General features: G+C 39.5%; 1 protein-coding gene across 1 annotated transcript in view; it reads right to left on the bottom strand.

The window, feature by feature from the left end:
• The window catches only part of BCKDHB (branched chain keto acid dehydrogenase E1 subunit beta), a 104,875-nt gene extending 95,903 nt beyond the window's left edge, over positions 1-8,972 (bottom strand). The window contains exons 1-3 of the mRNA XM_065730938.1: positions 8,818-8,972; positions 6,876-6,953; positions 4,608-4,676 (exon numbers count right to left, since the gene is read on the bottom strand). Coding sequence (XP_065587010.1) covers positions 4,608-4,676; positions 6,876-6,939 — 133 coding nt within the window. The 5' untranslated portion in view covers positions 6,940-6,953; positions 8,818-8,972. The remainder of the gene's footprint in view (positions 1-4,607; positions 4,677-6,875; positions 6,954-8,817) is intronic.
• Between the last annotated feature and the right edge of the window lie 13,243 nt (positions 8,973-22,215).

Genomic DNA, 22,215 nt, shown 5'->3' with positions numbered 1-22,215 from the left:
AATGCCGTCATATATCCCTATAAAAATTTTGGCAAGCACTTTACCCTCACAATTCTTACCTAAAATATAACTTCACCAAAACACAGTATCCAGATACATACATACAGATGAGTGCATCTTTGTGAAAGGCATCTGGATGTAACTGATAAGACCTATAAACAGGTGAGGTATTGGAAACCTATATATACATATTTACTAGGGATGTAAATTAATTTTCATAATTATGAAGTTCTTAATGGGAATTTTTGATACCATATTCCACTTTCATTTAGAAAGCATGTGTGTTTGGTTTCTACTACCTGCAAAAATAACAGCCCAGGATATGCAAAACTCGCTGCACATAAACCAAAGAACTTCTGTCTCCCCAGGGCATTGCTTTAGAAAAAGAGCTGATGAGTCAATCCTACTTCTGCTGAATTCTCAGAGCTCTGAGTAAGGACTGATCCTACACTGATAGATGCCTGACACAGCAGTAAGCACAGATCAGACCCTCCTTTCAAGCACAGACCAGAATGGCTCATTACTACATAGAAGCACTTCTGGGTCAGGAAGCCCTCAAGACATGTCTGGAAGATGGTAGAAAGAATATTCACAAAATTATACATACATGTCTCACTTCCTCTGGTTATATGAACTTCCCAACATGCTCATTTTTGGCCACAGTAGCCTAGGTGGACCTTTCTTTGGAATGGTCTATTTAGACATGGTTAATATTCTGTCCTCTCAGTCACTATTTCTGACATTTTTGTTTCTCAGTCTTCACTTCTGTCCATTTTTTCCATATTTATCTAGGCCTGTTCTCCACCCCCTCCTTTAACTGCTGTCACCTGATTCCTCCCTATGATCTATTCTGTATTTTCATTAATAGTGAATAAGGGAAAGAGTTAATGCTAATTTTTCCATGCCACAGTTTTATTTCGCTCTTCAAGCAGAGCAACTAGACACATGTATTTACACTAAGATCATTTTAAATCCATCCACAGGCTTAAGAACAAATATACAGCTATTTCAGCCAGTTGTCATTCTCTTCAAAGTCTAAACTAATACGTATGCCTTCAAAGAAAGAAATAAATGATTTACACAGATTGCATAAGATACAAAAATCAAGTAGGCAAGGGAACCAGATACAAAACATTTGGTTTACATCTTTGCACTAGAGACAAGAAACAAGAAACCTTTTCAAGATAGGAGTATGGTGCAACAGACACTCGTTTTTTCAATAAAAGATATTGTTCAGGTTAGAGTATGCAACCTCTGCAAAATGGTGAGAACAAAAACATGTCAGAAAATAATGGGGGAGGAGAGAAGGAATAAGGTAAGAGTATGCCATGCAGTGTGTAAGACCTAAGGGAGTGGCAAAAGAAAAACAAGACTTTGTTCCTTTATTCAAAGGGAACTTCACACACAAAAAAATTAATCGTAATAATAATAATCAGGAATTACACATTTTCAGGAAGGAGGATTATTCAGCAACTGAGTTCTAAGCATTTGGTTAATGCAAAACTTACCAGTACCCATGGAAGAATGATGATTTGCTAAGGTTGAATCCAGCTTTCTGACATCACTACTTCAGATGTTAACAGAAGATGCACAGGAAGAAACATAATATCCTAGGTACAGCTGTTGTAGAGAAGAAACTTCTGCATGCTGACCTGCTTACTTATGACTCCTCAATTAAACAACTTAAAAAACTCATCTGATCAACAAGATTTATTTCCTTATAATGCCAAAAAGCTGGGCTTCTGCTTATTAGTATACATCTCTAGCTGTGTTTTTATTAAAACACAGGGCTTAAGCAGCTTTTCTGGCAAAAAAAAAGTCTTAGATCTGATAATAATTTATTCTAAAAGTTTTTTTTCCTCTTCACTACCTGTCCAGAGAGACTTGAGTAACAGTCTGGATAGCCACCACCATCTGCATAGCACTACTGCTGAATATTAATATGCTGAACTCCCACTGCTATAATACTAGATAATTAGACTTCAACCTCCATAATATGCTTTAAAAGCAGCTACCAATACGTGGGAAAATTATTACTTGTAGGCACAGACTGCCACCTAGTGATTTTGATTAGCTACAGAATTGGAAAAAAAAGTCTCCAGTTGCATCAAATTTTACATCAACATTCTATGTTACTTCCCATCCTCTATTACTATGCTAATGGTAATTGCAGGAGTTAAGTGTGTTAAAAAGAGGTCAATAAGTACGTAATCTTCATTGTACAAGTAAGATCCATGAGGCTGGCTGCACTCTGGAATTCCTCCTTATTTTACATAGACTACATACAGCCTCTGCTTAAAACAAGCACTGTATCTGGAGCGTATGTCTAAGGCAACACTGACAGCCAGCTACATCTTTAGTGAAATTTTGGATTCTTTCAACTTCTGTGCTTTCAGATTTTCCTAGTTCTTCTAAGCCCTGTAAAATCTTCAGTTTGTCATGAGGTTCTTCGCTTTTTCCTCTCAAGTCATTGCATATTTTCTATAGGATTTCATTGTTAGTGAAGAAACCAGAAGTTACTTGTGTCATCTTACCTGCCTTACAAAGCTGAATTATCATTTTGTGGACAACTAAGTTCATATTTCTCTCTCCAAATTTGTAGTTCAGATGTAGTTCAGTCACCATGTACTTACGGGTACTTTACCAGCAGCATAATTAAAAGAACTCATTCATCCTATCACATCTTCTCTACTATCACCTTCCATCTCAATCACTATCAACATCTTCAGTTCACTTTTCAGCGACACCTCTATCTTAAAATTCACAAGGCAGAAAGGGAACTTGAGATCTTTCTATCACAAAAAAGTAAAAGAATAAGATTATATTTATTTTAAGGCACAAACATCAAATAAGCTTCTTGAATTTCTCTACTCCAGCTGAGATGCTAAGTTACCAATATAATGAGACTGTTGCCTGTCACATGAACCAACTTACTTTATAGACGTTCTCTGCATTCCATCAGCAGCACCCCCTCTAAAGAAGCTCTGCACCCCAGGGCAGAAGCTGTTCACAGAGTCTTTGAACAGCACCAGGACACTTGAACATGCAGTGTTAACATGCTACCAAAAGAATGAAAACATCCGTCCCACACGGAGTCCCCTGTGAGCCTTGTCATACTGAAGGTGAGCCATCTTCTCTTTTGTATTATTTGTATACTGTCTATATAGAGCTACTCAAAATATACCATCATCTATACTATTTCTTTGTGAAGTACTATCCTTGGGAGTTACTTGCCCCACAGTTACTAAACTGTCTTAAAGGAAAAGAAGTAAGGCTTTGCTTTTTCAGTCCACTGTTTTCATGTGACATCCAGGGCAGCAGGTACTCATCTCCTCCATATAAAAAAGTGAACTAGATGCAACTTGCTAAAAGTGGTCCCAGTGATTTTTGTGCCTTGAAGAACATACAGTGTTCTTCAATTGTTGTATAGCCAAGTGGGGGACAACTCCCATATTAAAAGCCACCACATTACTATAGCTACAAGAGGGTAAACCACTAGGTAATGCCTCGCATACCATACATTAAAAAGTTATTCTTTTTTGTAGCACTCCACACACAGCAGCTCCTGTGACAAAAAGCATACCTAAGGAAATCATACCAAAGGAAAAAACAGTGATGCCAACAATTCCTCCAAATTTGCCAACAAGATATCACTGAGTAGGCACTTAACTCTATCCACCAAGAACTGTGAATGTGGCACTTATTTCCTTCAGACTATAAATTGTAACAAGATCTACATCTTTCTTATCTTTGCTGATGTGAAGTTACAGAAAACCATACTGCAGAAAGAGCAGAATTAAGTTTCTTCTTAAACAAACATGATATAAAGATTAACTTAAATCATAATCAAGCATTAAATTATTGAAAACTTCTGAATTACAAAAACTTTCAGATGGACTACATGATCTTTGAAGGCTTCTTCCAATTCAGCTGCTCTTTTCTAGAAGGTTCCTTATTTTAAATTCACTTGAAAAATTAAGGTGGCCTTTTTTCAGAAGAAAAATTAAAAGATCCTGTAAGTAACTACATTTTTCTTCCACTAAACCCACCTCGACTGTTTGAGATACTTAAGTCACATTCTCATATTTTTGCATATGCATTTTTCCATACTTAGATGGCAACATCATTTCTCTGAATGCCTTCACATGAGCCTCCCAAGCAAGTAAGCCAATTGCACTCCACATGAAGAATAAGGATAGCTATAAGATTTCTACATTTCCAGGACGTGTTAGAAAACATTATATTTAACAAAGTACTTAAACCTATTTTAAAGGTAATCCCTTCCCAGTTCATGACAGATAAGACTGCAAAGAATAATCATTAAACGGAGCCAAAACAATGAACATTTGGTTCAAGTACAGTTATCAATAACTTCAAATTTTTAAAGTTATTTGAAGAAAAATAGAAGTGTCTGTGAATTCAGTAACTTTGAAAGCTTGAATAACTGATAACACATTCAGAACTTCTATTATCAAAGACAAATAGAAAAAAATGAAGTAATCCGCTTATAAGATTTCTCCCTTAGATATTCTTCTCTTTTCCCACAAACCATGAGGTAGGAAAAACAGATGTTAAAATCAAGATAAGAGATGTTAAAACTAGCTTACCATATTTGTCTCGCAAGCCAACTGTACATCTGAAGACTCCACCAAAGGCCACATCTTCACCAAATATTACTAAAAGAAAAAAATAGCAAAGGAAGGTTAATGTGATGCCAGTGCATCTTATTTTTCCATGAACATGTTTCAACAAGTTTTCTGTTAATCACTTAACACTTAATTCTAGTTCAGGATACACCTAGACCTCAAAGCACTTTTACATAGCTTAACTATAGAAGAAGCCAGACTTCTTTGAGAAGCAACACATCTATGCTTGAAATAGTATTAATCTGATTCAGCTACAACTTAATTAGGCCATTTATTTTTCTGAAGTATTCTTTAACATCAAGACATCTAAACATACACAGTCAATTCCAAGAAGCAATTATGAAAGAGTCACTGAAGTTGCTTCAACTCAAATATTCACATTCATCTACAGATTTCAGTACATTTAATGTCTTGAAGAGCATCAAACTGAAGTGCTCTATGAAATAATAGCCTAATGTAAAATGGAAAGCCTTCTCCAAACATAACTTGACAGATCCCTCAAGAGCCTCATCAAAGGAAATCCTATACAGAAAATATGGCAATCTAATAGCCAAGTCAGCTATTAGCATTCAACACTAATTGTCCAGGTACTGTATGAGAATGGTAACGTCATTCCTCCCACAGTAATTAACTTTAGCTAATTTAGGGCTAAATTTTAATCTGATCTTTTTTCTTTTAATTTATAAAATACTGAGGTTTGACTTCCCTTAGAACAGTTTTATTTATTCTGCTAAAATATGCCATCATCATTTCATGACAGAAATGTCCTCAGTTCATTGCTGCAATTAATTTTTACCAAGTTATTTGCTTTTTGTAAATGTGCTAAAATCTTCATAGCATCTTCCTACTTCCATATGGCTTCGCACTTTGGAATCATCTGCTATTAAGAACAGCCCCATTTCATGTTGCTGTCAGCAAGCTTCCATGAACTTACTCATACTTCTCATCCACTGAAATGCTTTCCTGGCCAGATTCTAGTTCTCATCTACCCAAGTATGAGTTCCTCCACTACTTAACAGCAGTTACTCAGTTCCCATATAACTGAAAACACACACTTTCTACTGCAAGAATTACTAATTAGTTCAATAAGTAGAGCAATACTGACAACTCACAGATCTGGACTGCAGAATTCCAGTATGGTCTGGTAAAGAGCTTTACACAGATACAGCCCTGCAAGCTGAGAATCAAGACTAGAATTTTAAAGCAAGTAAAAGGCTGAAGAACAAGCCCAGGTTCCTCATAGACTTACATTCTACTTTTATACTGTTGATACTGCAGAAATATCACTAAAATCTGTTCTTGGAACCAATTTGCCTGACAAATGTCAATTAAAAAAGTCAAATTTAATAAAGCTGATTATAACACAGCTGTAGATTGAGAGGGAATGCAATACAAACCTAGATACAGAACAAGGAATGTGCCCTGACAGATAAGACAATTAGACTTCAAACTAAGCAGTGGTTTAAACAGCAACAAAAAGAGTTACTAATGCATTAAGACAAAAAACCAAACCTACACAACAGGATCATACAGCTTCTCTGGCTGTGTTCATGTCATTAAAAAAACTGTTCAAATATATGGCCTTCATCACACCTTCATGGATGACAGAAGCAACTGATCTCCTGTTATCTCCATCAACTAATTGGATCATTTTGTGCAAAATAAAAAATGAATTATCCCAAAATTTAACTGAACTGCATTAAGCCAGTTTCTTCAAAGCTGTGTTATCCAGACCGCTAAAGAGTGGAGAAATCTTACACTGCCTATGTACAGTAATGACTCAAAAATCAGTAAAGCAGGAAAGGAGTAAAGAACGGGGATGGAGAGAAAGGAACAAAGTCTTTCATAAATATCACTTTTTGAGTATGGAGAGTTTGGTGAAAAAGTGAAAACAAAAAGCCTTCCTTTACTTTCTGCTGCAACTTAAGCTGCCCTAAAAATACCAGAAATGTGTTAATAAGAATATATTTCTGTCCAAACTTTCAATCAAAATACAGTGAGCTTATAGAGAGGACAACTACAGCTTAGAATACATACCTATTAACAATCAGTTAATATTCTTTATGTTTTAAATCTTAAAACATTTTTAAGCTTTGTTTAATATCAAAATGTAGAAACAACTTACGACAAAGCTTAAAGGCAATGAGAAATATATTTAATGTTGTGCACAAATAGGCAATACAAAATGCAATTGATGCAAAGCAAAACATGCAAGCAAGTAGAGCATACCTGCAGTTGGATCTTTAGCTAAAGCATTATCCAAGGCACTTGTTATGGATTGGAAGAGATTCATCTTCTGAGTTTGCCCTGTGTAAAAAGGATAATTCTGATATTAAACTCAGTACAAAGTACATAATGCATTAAAAAAACGCTGGCGCAAAACATCACTATAAGCTCAGTCAACAGTCATAAACAAGATCACTGTTAGGAATGCCTCAAAGACTCATTTGCTGAGCAAACAAACTCATGGGTTAGATGGGACCAACTACAGCATACTTTGCAATCCCACAGGACTAGAACTCAGCCTTTTTGAAAAAAAAAAAAGTACAGTCATAGCTGCAAATGGAGCATTGCAAAGTTTATTAAAATACTAGGAAGAAAGATTAATTCAGTTTTTCAACTAAAAAACAATGGTAAAGCATTATTGTGACATTATTGACAGGGATACCTTCTGCTGAGGTTTACCAGATCTCAGCAAACTTCCTTTATTGTGCTTAAATTATTTTTTAACCTCTGGCCTTTACTATTTACAGACACCTCCTACCTGCTGTCTGGCCTGCAATTAAAAAGCATTAAGCAACAAAAAAAAAAAATGGAAGTTAGGTACTGAACAGCTATACTTAAAGAGGGATTTAAGTTTTATGGTCTAATGCAGGTCCCCTTCTCCACTGCAAAGAAAGAAGAGGCAGAAAATAAAAATACGTGAGAACAGGAATCAGAGCAACTGGAAGAATTACTTTCTGTTTCCAGTATCTCTCAACAATCACTCAGCTCATTACCTATTGGTAATTAACACTTTTTGGTCATGGTTCAAAACAAGCAGATCTAGGGAGCTGTGTTCCTATACTTTTTCATGCTCAGTAGCTTTCCTTGTTACAATTTACACAAGCCTTTAAGTGAATAGCTCCCACAATGGTTTCGTAGAGCTTTCTAATTGTATTAAAGCTATAAGTGATCAACACTTGCAAAGCAAAAGCACAGCAGCTGTTTCTCTTTTCCTATTTCCCCACATAAGGCTATCCTTTCAGCTGGACACATTCATTCCAGTATTTGCTATAAGGAAATGTCTATTCCTCCAGCAATTGTCGAACTGATAGCACTTACTTTCCAGTCCTGCTGCTCATGCTTCTAACGGCTTCTGCATCAGCCTTTGCAGGAGAGGAGAAAGTAACCATGCCCTTCAGGTGTGAACCGTGAAGCTACAAATGGATTAATATCAAGACCAGACCAGTACTGTCATTTATTTTATTTTATTATTTCTCACAGAATTACAAAACTTGCTGGGTTTATTTGTTTCATTTTTTTTAAAGAAGACAGGGAACTAGCTTCCCTCTTAGCATTAGATCTGACTGCCCCACAAGTGCTTTTTCACGGGGACCTCCAAAACAGGCCGGCAGCACACAGACATTGCTGTCACATCCCGCATGCCCGTGCCTCCCCGTAGCACATGGGAACGGCTAAGAACTGCCTTGAATGTTCTGCCTACAGAGTCAGAACATCTCGTAAGAACACCCTAAATTGGGAGGGCCCCACAAGAATCACCGAGCCCAAACCCTGGCCCCACACAGCACCATCCAGCTATGTCTGAGAGCACAGACCAACCATTCCTTCAACTCCAGCAGCTCGGGGCCGTGCCTACTGCCGTGGGCAGGCTGCTCCATGCCCACCAACCTCTTTTCCTATCCTCCAGCTGCCCCTCCCTCCCCTGACACAGCTCCATGCCGTTCCTTCGGGCCCTGCCGCTCCCTGCGAGGAGCTGCAGCCGCCATGAGGCCTCCCCTCTGCTCCGGGCTGAGCAAACCCAGGGATCTCAGCCACGCCAAGGCCGAGCCACACGGAGTGCCGGCACCGCTCCAGGAGGCCTCGTTCCCGCAGCAGCCTCAGAGAGGCGGCGGGGGCGGGCCTGGAAACAGAGCCCTGCCCGCGGGGAGGACCCCGGCCCGGCTCTCACCGTAAGCGCTGGGCGCCGGGTCCGGCTGGAAAGCGAAGTGCGCGGCGTCCCGGCGGGGCGCGGCCGGTAATGGGGGCGGGCGGCTCCGAAGCGCCGCGCAGCACCGCGCTCTGCCCCCGGAGCGGCACAGCGCCCGCACCAACCCCACCGCCGCCATCGCCACCGTGCTCGGGGGCGCCACGGCCGCCGCGCGCTCTAAAGAGGCGGGGTGCCGGATGGGGGCCCTCATTGGCTAGCGACGGCGGGCTCCGGGCCAATCAGAGGGCGCTCCTCGGTGGGTGGGGAGGCTGAGATGGGAGAGAGTGGGTGGGAAGTGTTTATGCGCTGAGACACGCGGGAGGGGCGGGGCTATGTGGAGGGGCGGGGCTATATGGAAAGGGGCGTGGCCACGGGTGTTGCACGTCTCGCGGTAACGGGCGAGAGTTGGTCGCTGGGGTTGAGTCCGTGGTAGTATTGTGAGGCGGGGGGGGTGTGTGTCTGCAACTTAATGAGAAATGTAATAAACAAGAGGGGAAAAAAAAAAACACGTTGTTGGGTTGCACTGGGAGACGAAGGTCAAATATCTGAAAATGCACAAGGCATGGAAGGTACAGTAACTGAAGCTAGGTATAATAACTGAAGCTGTGTATAAGCATTTACCCATATGTCTGATAATGCAATAGGTAATTCTGGCCCGATTTATTATTCAGGTAATTGTTTTTTTCAGCAAACGATGTATTCTAGTAGGAAGAATTTTTAGCTATGCATATGCATAGCAACACTTGCAAACGGAGAACTGACAGTGCAGAAAAACACTGCGAGGTGTCATCTGTTAGTATTTCATTGCTGGACCTGTGAATTGCTGAATTCAAACCATGAGTGTGACGTTCATAAGGTTTATATGCAATGATTGATAACACATATCAATAACCTTGCTTAGATATCCCAGGAGATGCCTCCATTTTAGATAAAGGATGCTTGCTGCTGTACATTGCCTCCTACATCTGCTGGTACAAAGAAATTGAAAAGGAATGCAGCCCTGTGTCTTACAGAGTAAGTTCTGGCATCTCATGCAAAGAAGAAATATTCACCTGCAGCAAGACTTGCTTACTGCCATGCATACCTGAATGGAAGAGAAAGTAGAGCCTGGAGATGAGGCTTGCCACCTCATTACTGCGTTTTGAATGCACGGGATAGTTTGTACTCACATGGCCTTGGAAAGCTGCACTGGACTGAAAATAGAAATGGACAACCTAAGGGTTTTATCCAAATCTACTTTAGCTGACCTGTATGTTATTGGAGATAAATCCTAGCACTGACGACTTGCAGCTCTGTTAGTGAAGTAAGGTTCATATCCTTTCTCATATATTCCAGCAACTTTGATTATGTTTTGAAGACAGCGCTCTTACTTGGTAATCATTCACTCACTTAGGGTCACTTCTGTTAAGCCTATACGCCAGATATTAAGAACTGAAATCAACTGCACTCTCCATCTGCGCATATTACTCATCATGAGCATCCTTTGTGCTGTTGACAACCATTAAAAAAACTCTGGAAATCTTTACTATTATTTCTGAATAACCATATGCAATAACTGAGGTTTTGATGGTGACTGCTTACCCTACTGGGACTGACCAGATTATCAGATGTTAACACCTTTCAAGTTCATGATATTACTTAAGATCGACATGAATTTAATTGTGAGCTAATTGTATATATTGGACTCTGACATGAGCGTATGGCCCCAGGTCTGTTATTCTACCACAAAATCTTCCAAATTCGGACATAGCTTGTAGGTGAATCTTAGACTCCTTCTGAGCTTCTTACATTTCCCATTGCTTTGTTTACACTGTACTTCTGTAGATGTGCAAGAGAAATACAAGATTTCTCTTACATTCCTTTGATCGTAGTTTCACTGTTTTTATCTTGTAAATTCTTTCATGCTATAGTCTTGATGTAAGGTTTTCTCGCTGCTTTGTGGGTCATAGAAGGAATTTTGTAACATGTTTTCCACCCCAGTTAGCTATCCACCCCCTCTTACAGGAGGTGCTGGTGAGCGCTTCTGTCACCCTAATGCTATGCCCTGGCAATACTGCTGTTCTCTTGTTTCCTTTGCTGTTTTCTCTCTTCCTCCTACCCTAATTATGATCAGCAATACAATTTTTAAATGATATGAGTATTTCCTAATGTTAAGTGAAGCAATACTAGAAACTAGGGGCTACCTGCAGAGACATTATTCACCTTTTTTCTTATAAAAGATTGTAGTGTTTCATAATTGAGAGGGGAATCTCACACTCCTTTTTTTAGTTTAATCAGTTTAAATGGTTTTGAATACACAGAGCATATTTAATTGCTCTATGTGCTACTGTGTCACTCAATCTAGAAGTAACTGCATAGGGAAATTTCTAGTAGTTGACAGCTTATAATTCTAGTACAAAAAATAAATAAAGGATAATTAAGTTCAATTTGTATGAAAAAAAGAGAATATTTTTTATCTCAAGGATAGTTAAACATAGGAAAAATTTACCTGAGAATTTGCTGATTGTCATAGCTTCTGTTCTTCAAATTAAAATGAGATCTCTTAGGAGAAGATATACTGTATAGATCTGGCTGAACATACATATATATACTAGAATGCCTCTTTGATATTTTTAATAATATGCAATCATATATTGGTCAGTTCAGTTACCTGCTAATAATATGGTCAGTGGAAGTTAAAAAGGAGAAAATAAGACAATGTGATGGATCCACCTGTGCCTGGAATCCACTGAGGCAAAGCTTCCCTGTTTTCCCCTAGCCATTCCCCTGTGCAATTCCGGTGCTTGTCTAAATTGTCTAAATAACCTATACAAAGCATTTTGTCCTCTATGGGTGTCCTAAGCATAGCTCTGTGTGTTTGCTGCTGTTGTTAGGACTAATTGTTCATTTCATTCAGACTGATAGCATTTGTTTCGATTTAAATTAAAATAGTAAACCTTATATCATCAACATATAAAAGTAAGAGAGTGTTATAAAATATAATAGGAAATCCACAGCCCGTGAACTGTCTTTTGTGGGCAGATAAAAGTAGATTTTAAAAAACAGTCATGTTCTAAAGAAGTCACCTTTGGATCACATGATTTTCCTGCAGTTTTCCTCTGTATTGCTGTCTGCCATCAGCAGATACTGCACTGGAGATAGCAGTGTACAAGGCAGCATGTTCCACAGCTTTAAATAAATGTTTGAGATTCAGTTCACCTTGTCACAGACTGACCTTGCATTGCTGATTAGAGCAGGAGCTGCTGTCAGTTACAAAAATAGTCTGTCTTACCCCATAATGTTAATAGCAATTTTTGTAAACTGAACGTATAGAATTTCTGCTCTACCAGAGACATCGTTTTCTGTTTTTCAGTTGCCTTCTTCTTGAACCAGTATCAATAGCCAGATAGGCAATATTGCATGAGTCAGTGTAATATCCAGGCTGACATTCCATGAGAAGTCAGAAAAGATCTGTATTCATAGAGTGAGTATTCAAAGCTACCCTAGAATAGATCATACTCTAAGGACACCTGTGCTACTGGCTTTATGAAGACAAAATCCCATTTGGCCAGTTTTCTGGCATCTAATCTAAATGCCTTTTTTGTTTTTGGTTTTACCTTTCTATGTACCAATCACTTCTGTTTTGATGAGCTTTGCCATTACGTGATGATCTAGGCAATTTCTTCATACCTAGGTTGATTTACAGAAGATCAGTGTTTTGGAGATTCTGCTGTTGTAGTCATTGTGGTGTAGGTGTCTGCACAGTGCAGTCACCACCATGCAGCCACAAAGTTAACTGTGGTACTTATTATATATTTCTATTGACACTCAATCCACTTCCTTTATTCCTTAAAAAAAAGTAAGTGTAGATGAATTTATTTTTAACATAAAAAGAATACGTCTTCCTTAGTGTTCTTTTCACTTGCACAGTTCATATGGTTCTGAGTAAATCTAAGTTTGGTTCAACATTTTTGAGTCAACTATTGCTGTACAGTAATTCTTCCTAACTTTTTTATAAAGGGTTTTTTGTTTGTTTGTTTGTTTTGTTATGACATACAATAAAATTTTGCTTATGTTTGTGCCTTATGAATGTAAACTCATAGAAGGCACCATGGCCTTGGTCTGGGAGTCCTCAGACAGCATAGGCATCTAGTTTAGGCTTCCATCTTCACTGACACATATTATTTTGATTATATTAGACAGCCTGGAACTCATTGAAAGATTGTAGTAATTCAAACTTTTATCCATACCCTGGATCTTTCTTGATATTTAAATAAATTCACTAACATCTATTAGAAATACCATAACCTGAGAATTGTCATAGTGATTTGTAATTTTTCACTAACACCATTAGGTGGCAGAAAACAATAATGTTTTTACTTGTTGAAATCTAATACATGTGTTGAAATAAAGATGTGTCAGACCATTCTCTCCACCCTTTTTGAATTAGAATTATTTCTCACTGTGAACTGTCAAGAGCTTTGTGTGGTTAATAATTAAATAACTTACAGACAGAGATCACTGCTTTCATCAAGACTGTTTCAGATTTCATTTTTGTGCAGTCCTTTTGTCAAGAGAGGAAAAAAAAATGATATATTCACCCTAATGGGAGTTCTTCAAAAGTGAAGTCTCACTATAACTGTATCTATTCTTCTCTCTCTACTTTTAAACCTAGTCAAGCTAGATCTGACTGCTGGAGTTAGACTCTAGGCCAGGAGAATTGCACCAGGCATTACTGGGAGATAAGAAATAAAATTACTCTTTAGGGAGTCTTGATTCTAAATGGTCTGAAAGGAATAGGCTTTTGTCTAGGGCCAGCAAGGGGATTTTTACACAGCATAGACAGGTTGGGTTTGGTGTGGCAAGGTTTAGATAGCCAGGCTGATAGATAGATGTGTGAATGTAAAGAGAGGTAATTTGTACTACCATCAGCCTTTGTTTCTCTGAATCTAAGGCTGATTTGAGAATTCCAGTGGATGTGGAGGTGAGAGGGTAGGTAGCAGGAATCACAGAGTAAGGCATGGCTCTTTGATATCTCATTCAGTGACTGCTGCATAGGAGACTAATTCCACTGCTAACGACTCAATAGGAATTAAGGTTGGCTATGGTCAGCATTTCCCCGAGATGCAGATTTCAGTTCTTAAGAGATTTATCCTTATGTCCTAAAACTCTTTTCCAGTGCTGTTGATAGGAACCATGCCACAGATCGTCATATGTGCTTAACTGGAAAATCTCAGTGCAGATTTTTCCATATGTTTATGTTTTAAACTCATTACCAGAGTGGGAAGTAACAATTCCAGAAAACATAATACAGCTGCAGTTTGCTGTAACATCTTGTTAAACTTACACTGGAAAGAAGCAAAAGCACTGAAGAGCTATTTTGTTGTCTTATCATTGACTCATCCAATCTGCAGAAAAATTCAGCTCAATGCAACTCTCACATGACTGAATAAGAGACAATGCAGAGACTGAAACCCGTTATTCACAGAAAAATATGTGGTGGCAGTGCTTGGAAGGCCTGCAGTGTGACTCTTGATATAGGCAATCATGTTGAAGCTGGGAGTTCTTTGTTCCCCCACTTCAGCCAGAGAAAAATGACAGTAGGCACAGAAGCTGTTATCTCGGTATTTGTGAAATCTACAGCATGCCTCATTTGGTTGCGGTGTAGGATTTTGCATTTTGTTACCCAGGCTCTCTTAAAGACTGGCTGCTGGAGGACAGGTAGGTCATGCAATTCAGTGTGCGGTGCAAGCTGCATGCACATCCTGATTTGCCCCTGGAGTCTGCAGCATGTTGTGACCTTTGGCTTGCATTTCACATTAAACGATCTGATCTTGGAGATACCAGTGATGTTTCTCTACTCTCACTATGTTGGTGTCTAACAGTACACTGGTTAAGGTTATTGATTGGGTCTGGGACAGAATGGTTCTGTGTGGAAATGGGAAAGGAGGAGCAACCATAAAAGAAACAAGTTGTTCACTTACCATGCCTTATATTTTTAAAGCGGTCTTTTCAATGTGAATGATCCACAGGTAGAGCAAGCTGCCCCCTCCCTGGAGGCATTCAAGGCCAGGCTGGTGGGGCTTTGAGCAACCTGGTCTAGAGGGAGGTGTCCCTGCCTATAGCAGGGGGCTGGAACTAGATGACCTTAAAGATCCCTTCCAACCAAAAGCATTTTATGATTCTGTGATAGTATGATTCGTTGTTAACAACTCAGAATTGGAATTGGAAAGTTCCTAACCATCAGAACAGAAGGTTCTGAGTGCTATCCCACTAGAAACAGAGCATGTAAACTTATCCTAGATAATTTTCAGATAGGGTTTGATAAATTTGAGGAAGTGATCATATAAAAGATTGGTAGCCACAATAAGAGAAACCAGAGTACTGTAGGAGGACCTTCCTAATCCCTAATCTTAAACTCTAATCTTATTTTCCTAATAATGATGCTGTTGACTCATATATATTGACCAGGACAGGTGCAGACAGACATATATTTGCCTCACTTGCTTTCCATGCCAACTGGATGCCACCCACCTCTGGAATCTGTGTAGCTGGAGTGTCCTAGGGCAGTGCTGGAGTTAGTGAAATCTGTACGAATACATGACTTTCAGATCTGAACTGGCTTGCTTTTGCCTAACTTGGAGTGTGGGTGAGGAAATCCACACTGATGTGCCTTCAGAGGGCTGTACAGCATTCACGTTTGGTGCCTCAGAGTGGTGTGAAAACCACTTAAACGGAGAGTGCAGAAACTAAAAGCTGGATGTAGCAGGGCTGGAGGGACTGAGGTTCAAGAAGAAAGGTTGTAGCAATGTTTGCCAATCCAGGGTATCATGGCCATATGCTTGGGAGCCACTTGTAACATCCCGCTGGTCACTTCTCCATGCAGGTATGAAGTTTAGTGGCTTACTCTCCACAGGATCCTTCCAACATCTGTTATTCTGTGATTGTCTTTCTATCAGTCTGATCCACCAACGTTATGTATTACATGTCATCAGGAAAAAAACGAGAGCTCTCACAGCTGTGCTGAGTTCCCAGTGTTATACAGCAAAGATGATGCCACTGTTACTTTTTCTACAGAAGTACAAACCCTGTTCATGCTGCAACGACCACATCCATCTACAACATCATCATGTTCCAGTGCATTGACTGATATTTGTATAATTGCAAGCAAACATCTGTACAGTATTGGCAAGTGAGAGATTAATCCTAATTGCTGGATTGTGGTGGGAAAAGGCTCCTAGATCGTTCTAGATCTGCATAAGCAATAACTTTCTTTTGCACACTCCCCTCCTATCCTCACTGCTGTTTCAGCCACACTGGATTTCTAACCTGCCCTGCTAGTGAGCATCTGTCTTTGTTCGAGTGTGCATGGCTTGCACCATTTCCTCTGTGACTGAAATGGGATCTTTCCCACGCTAATTGAAACCCAGTGTTTTTTTGGCTCCCTGATATTACCTGCTAGCAGAAAGCTGTGACCATACCTTACTTTAGTGAAGTTCTTATCTTATCTGACGTTTACAATGCTTCATCTTGCAACATTTCTGCTACCCCTGGGCAATGTGTGTGTGTGTGTGTGTATGTTTGTAGAAAAGAGGTGAGCAGGAAGAATGACAACTTGTACTTTCAAAATCAACCTCACCTAGGACAACAGTTGATAACAAGCCCAAGCAAAACTGAACAACAGCCTCACCCTCTCCTGTCCTGTCCCACTGGAGAAGAGTGAGGATCTCAGTACAGTTAGTAACACTCTATTCAGTGAGATCTTCCTTGTCATTAAAAATTTTGAGGCTCTTTTAGCCTCTAGCATTATTATAGAAACTGATCACCATGGCTTTTTCCCCTGAGTTAGGCTGTTTTATCAGCAGACCTGATAGTAAATGTGGCATATATTTCCTTGTGTGATTTTAGTATGAAGTACAGCACCATTTTTTGCACATAGCCATACCCTATAATAATCAACTCAGGTACAAAGAAAACAATATTTAAGACTGAGATTGAATGTGACTCATAACTGTATTCTATCAAAAGTTAAATGTTAGGTTTTCTTAACGAAACATTTTAATTACTATGAGTTTTCCACAAAATACTCACAGAAGGGTTGGTAAAGATAATATGGATTGAGATTTGTGAGTAAGATATCTCCTGAAGTCTGGTATTCTTAAACTGAATATACTACTGTTCTCAGAGAATAGTGGGTCTTCTTGTTCCTTTCTGGGAAGGTGAACAAAATCACTGAATTATCAGTGATCTGTTCTTTATTACAAATACACTTCTAGCTGGAAACGTAAATTTAAAAACAAGTGTTTGAAGAAGATAAGGACTGCAAAGCCAAGCTATGCTAACAATAGGAGAGGTTAAAATTAATATTGCACATGCAGACTGGATACAGATCACCTCTCAAAGGTGGGATTAATCTAACCTTTAACATCTGAAAGTTAAGCACTGAATCCCAAATGGTCAGGTAGGCTCAACAGCTGTGTCACTATGCAGAGATAAAGCACCTCAGAATGTGATTCACACAACCTAAGACAGGCATCTCACACAAGTGAGGCACAAATCCCTCTGAGCTTGCTCATCTTTCTGTACTCCAGAGACTCGCAGGCTGGTTCACACCATAACTAATGGCACATTATTCTTCCCATGGAATCACTGCCTCACTCAGTGCTTCCTAAATCATCTTTTTCAGTATCTTGTCTTTTTATCTTCTCCCTATAATGCATAGACCCCCGCTTTATTTTACTGTGTGCTATAGAGCATGGTGTAGAACACAGAATTACTCATTTCCTAAGTGACACTTTAAGGTGCTCAGGTGCATCATTCACCACAAAGCTTGGTGTGTGTGTCCTCTACACATCTGTCACAAAAAAGGTCGGTATGATTACAGCTGCTTTACAAAGGAGCAATAAAAGCTGCAAGATGAGAGCCATTGAAAATTTTCCTGCCTTTTGGAGGCATGGGGACTGACTTCTGAGTGCTTACAACACCATATGGCATTTTGGAAGTGTGACTCAGGGTGTTGTGACCACTATTGCCGCTATGGGAGCCCACTGACTGCTGCAAATTGCACCTCCCCCTGTATTCAGCACTAGGAAAAAATAACCTCCTTTTTTTTCCCCACATAACACTCTCAATTTATGGGATGCTCACAACTCTGAAATGACAAAATATAGCCACTTATATTTATGTGGCTGCCCCACTCTGTAAGATGCTATTCATTCCATTTAACTGTAAGAACACTGTGACTGTAGACCTGTTGCAATCCAAGTTCTGCACTGTCAGTTATGCAATGAAAGCAAGGAGAGACTTAAGAAACAGTAGATTAGATGAGTTGTTGAGCTGGCCATTGGCTTATAACAACGAGCTGGACAATACACAGAAATTAGGCTGGTTAACAAGACCCTTCTGCCCAAATTTCTGCTTTTTTGATCTCTCTTTTTGGCTCCCACCCATAACCACCCACGATTACTTCCCTTTCTTCACATTCTCCTTGCACAATTCTTAAAAAAAGCAAAGCCTTGCACCTACAACCCTATGCTGCACTGCTACATGCAGATATGGAACATTAGTGGCAGACAGAAGGTATGAGCTGTTAGGCCTTGGAAGGTTTTTGAGGGAGTCAGTCTTCTGATACTACTTTTGGTAAATAACTTTTTGATGCCCTCAGAGATAAATTCATCCAAGTTTCATAAAATCCATTGGAAAAGGAATAGGAGAGGAAAGAGATGCAAATTGTTTACGTTCCTGAAACTGAAGAATAAGCTTGACAGTTGTTTTTATCATCCTGATGGATGACCAGTCAGCATATACGTTGCTTGATGCCAACCCCAACACATGCTTCTCCATTTCTTCATTTCACATTTCTTCTCCAGCCAGACAGATAGGAGATGGCAAGATGCTTGCTGAAGACATCATAGCACACCTGGAAGTGGAGACATATGGAACTCTTGCAAGTGAGAAATGGAGGAGCAGATTGTACACATCTGTAGGAAACAGCATTTCATCACTTCTTCTGTCCACAGAACAACATCTGTTATTTGTTTGGAGGGAAGCTAAGGTAACTGCAGAAGCATGTGGGGCAGTTTGAAGGGGAAAGGTCTTAAATCTATAGGAAACTGGGCTACCTTAGCTCTGCAGCTCATGGCATGACACAGTAGCTCTCAGTCTTCATTACTCACATCCTGGAAATGACATATAACAATGGCTTTTGTCTGATAAACAGATTTTTGAACCATATGGTTCAGTTCCTAAGTCAGGGGAGGATTCTGTGAATATGGGAAAGGGATTTAATGCCTACAGTTTTTCTGAGTCTTACACAAAACAACCTGTGGGAAAGGAGTTAGTACAATTGGCAATTACAGCCAATTACAGAGTTTTAAGTGAAACAGAAAAGGGAGTCAGTGGGTGATCAGGGAAAAATAACCTAAATCTATTCTGAACATAAGAATTTATTCTGATTTTATCACTGATCAGCTTTTTATGTATCGTTTCTGTAACTATCCATCTCCAAGTAGTGGTGAACTGAATACACTTTACTACTACTTGAAAGCAGAAACTTCTGGGAAGCCAAAACCATAAAGAAATGTGTTTAAACAGTTATAAAAATACTTGCTAGAAATCATACAGTTGGAACTACGGCAACATCACTGTTTGCTAGAAAAACAATTTATGATTGTTAAAGATTTTTGAAAGTACATGGAGTCTTGGAAATGCTTCTAGTTCTCTGCTTCAAGTTCTAAAGTCTAAAGATTATTTCATCAGGCAAAAATAAATATAGCTTACAAAAATGCATTAATAGTTTTTCTGAAATGTTTTTATCAGTCATCAAATCCTCTCATCTCTTCAAAATTAGGTACTTCAGAGCACAGAGATCATCTGTTTTCAGTTCATTCTGGCTTGATATATAGTATTTCTACAATTACTTAATTTAGTGTAGCCTCCTCTAAGATGAACCTGAAGAAGTGCTCATCAATAGCATCTACATCAATGTCTTGAAGAGAGGTGATTAGCTGAAGATTCCAAGCAAACTTGCCTAGATTTCCTTTGAACATCAATTAGATAAACTTAATCAAAGCTTGATGAGCTTCCTACTGCAGTGTGTGTACATAGTGGGGGCATTTTAGAGCATAGTATCCTGCCAAAACAAAGTAAAACAATCTTGAACAAACACTTTAGTTCTGTACTCTGCACAGTTATCTCTGTCAGCCTTTCTAGTTAATGGTACCACTCTGTCTAGGAAAAAAATATTATCTATGTAGTCTGAAAAAAGCTTTGAAACGGCAACAGGAGATCATTTTGACACAGAAGAGAATGAGAACATTTATAGCGTTGTTTATACACCAAGTGATGCTAAGACTGTGGTCTGGATAGGTAGAAATACTTCAATACTAATCTAAATTGGGTAGGTGACACCCGCAAGATGGAGGTAGTGGTGTGAAGTATCATGCAGGCTGGCAGACCAAAGACCATAGATTTCCATCAAAAGTGATAAGAGTAGTTTATTCTCAAGCCATGCCAGTGCTCCGTGGTGGGATAATCTTCCTACTGTTTCCTTTTACCTACTACCTGAATCTTAGAGCAGATCTGGTGGCTGGGCCCTTCATCTATGCATATGCAGATATCTCTGATGCTGCCTAGCTGAGCTATGACATCTTCCAGAATTTACTGGAGATCCTCGTGGATCTCATGACCCAGATCTGGACTGCTCTGTGTCTGATCCTGTCTCTTTGCCAGTTTTAGAGGTCCTAACAAGAAATATACCATGCAGAGCAGGAGTACATGAGGTATTCCATGATCCAGAAAGGATTTGGCACTGTTTGTTATAGCAACTGCCTGAAATCCTCTTGGAGCTGAGGCATGCAAAATACTAAGATTTGCCCAAACATCAATCCAAATCTAAAAAGCCTGCTGAAAATTTGCTGCAAGTATGTAGATGATATTTCCCCAGTCTAGTGGAAAGTATTTCAAAACTATTAAGAATGACCATGAAGCAACAGCTGTGCAAATTCTTTTGCTGCAAAGCAGGTAAATAAAGGGTAGCCTGGGCCATGTGTAAGACCCAGGTGGTTGCTGTAGCCCAGAGTCATCCAGATGAGAGGCAAGGGAGGCTTTGTGAAGCTATCAGCTGTCTCTGGGCCTCTGGGGAACCAGCAGGCAGCAGAAGGCATGGATCCAGAACATAACACAACTTCTGCTGCTTCTTTATTCCTCGTTAAGTGAAAATTGTATTTTATCCACTGAGATAATAAAAATACCTACTTTTTAAACTGTACAATTTCAAATGATGGATTTATCCTCTTCTTATCACACTGGATAAAACTGGTGATTGCTTTCAGCCTGATTCTGTAGTGAAATATTGAGAAAATAACTTGCACTGAAAAGAATTCCACTGGTCTGATGCTGCAGCACAGACATTTAACGTGATACAAACCATGTGAATGGCATTAAACATTAAGAGTCAGAGTTTGGATTCCGTTGGAAACAAATACAAAGACACTACAGCCTTTGAGCAGCCTATAAACCACTCACTGTAAGAAATACCATGGAATAACCAAAGCCTACAAGCATCCTTTTGGCATAGCCCCAGGTATAGCACACTGCTGACGGGGAAGCTGTGGAAGGAGTCAGGACCCGAGCCAGAGCGGTCTGGAGCCAATAAGAATTTCCATTTACTTCAGAGTGCTCAGAACTCAGCTCATAATAATTCCTTGCCTCTGCAATGCTGACCTGGGCCACCTTCCTCCCTAAAAGAGGCTCAACTTGGCACCAGATGTGAAAGGATCTGACTGCTTGCCTGATCTGTTCTGCTACTGTCCCAGGCTTTGCATGTAGAAATACCAAAAGCGTGAAGAAAGAAAGAATTGAAAGCTATGTACTCTTGCCATATTAATGTTATTCTTGCCTTATTAACGCTACTCAGATGATGTAGACTGACTTAATTTCTCCAGTGTTCTTGCTCCGGAGGGAGCCTCATTCACACATCTGAGACATTCATATCACACAATGTCACACCATCCCTCCTACCCTCTACAGGAGGGGATGGGGGGGGTGTGAGGCTGATGGGTTATTTTTTAACTGAAAATCAGTGATGTGGTTAATTCCTTATGACTTAGGATTTGCCTAAAAAAAATCCATATTAGCTTACAGTGGGTGACCTACTGACAACCTCTAAGGAACTTAGCTCTCTTTGGGAAGAAAATCATTAAACTGTGGGATATCGATTTTGAGAATATTTAGCAACATTCATAGACAAGCATTTGGTTTTACTCTTTTCCATACACAGAGGAAAATGTCATACATCCTCCTGGGCACATGATCACTTGTGTTATATCCAGGAGAACTTATCAGAATGAAAAAGAATTACAGCTTTGAGAGAGATATCTTCTTTTGCACTTACACCTGAGT

This window comes from Cyrtonyx montezumae, unplaced genomic scaffold (genome assembly GCF_038088225.1).
Source record: "Cyrtonyx montezumae isolate F1298 unplaced genomic scaffold, pur_monq_1.0 scaffold_13, whole genome shotgun sequence".
In the NCBI taxonomy this organism is placed as follows: domain Eukaryota; kingdom Metazoa; phylum Chordata; class Aves; order Galliformes; family Odontophoridae; genus Cyrtonyx; species Cyrtonyx montezumae.
The sequence above is the reverse complement of the archived record's forward strand: the minus strand, read 5'-3'. Positions and strand labels throughout refer to the sequence as shown.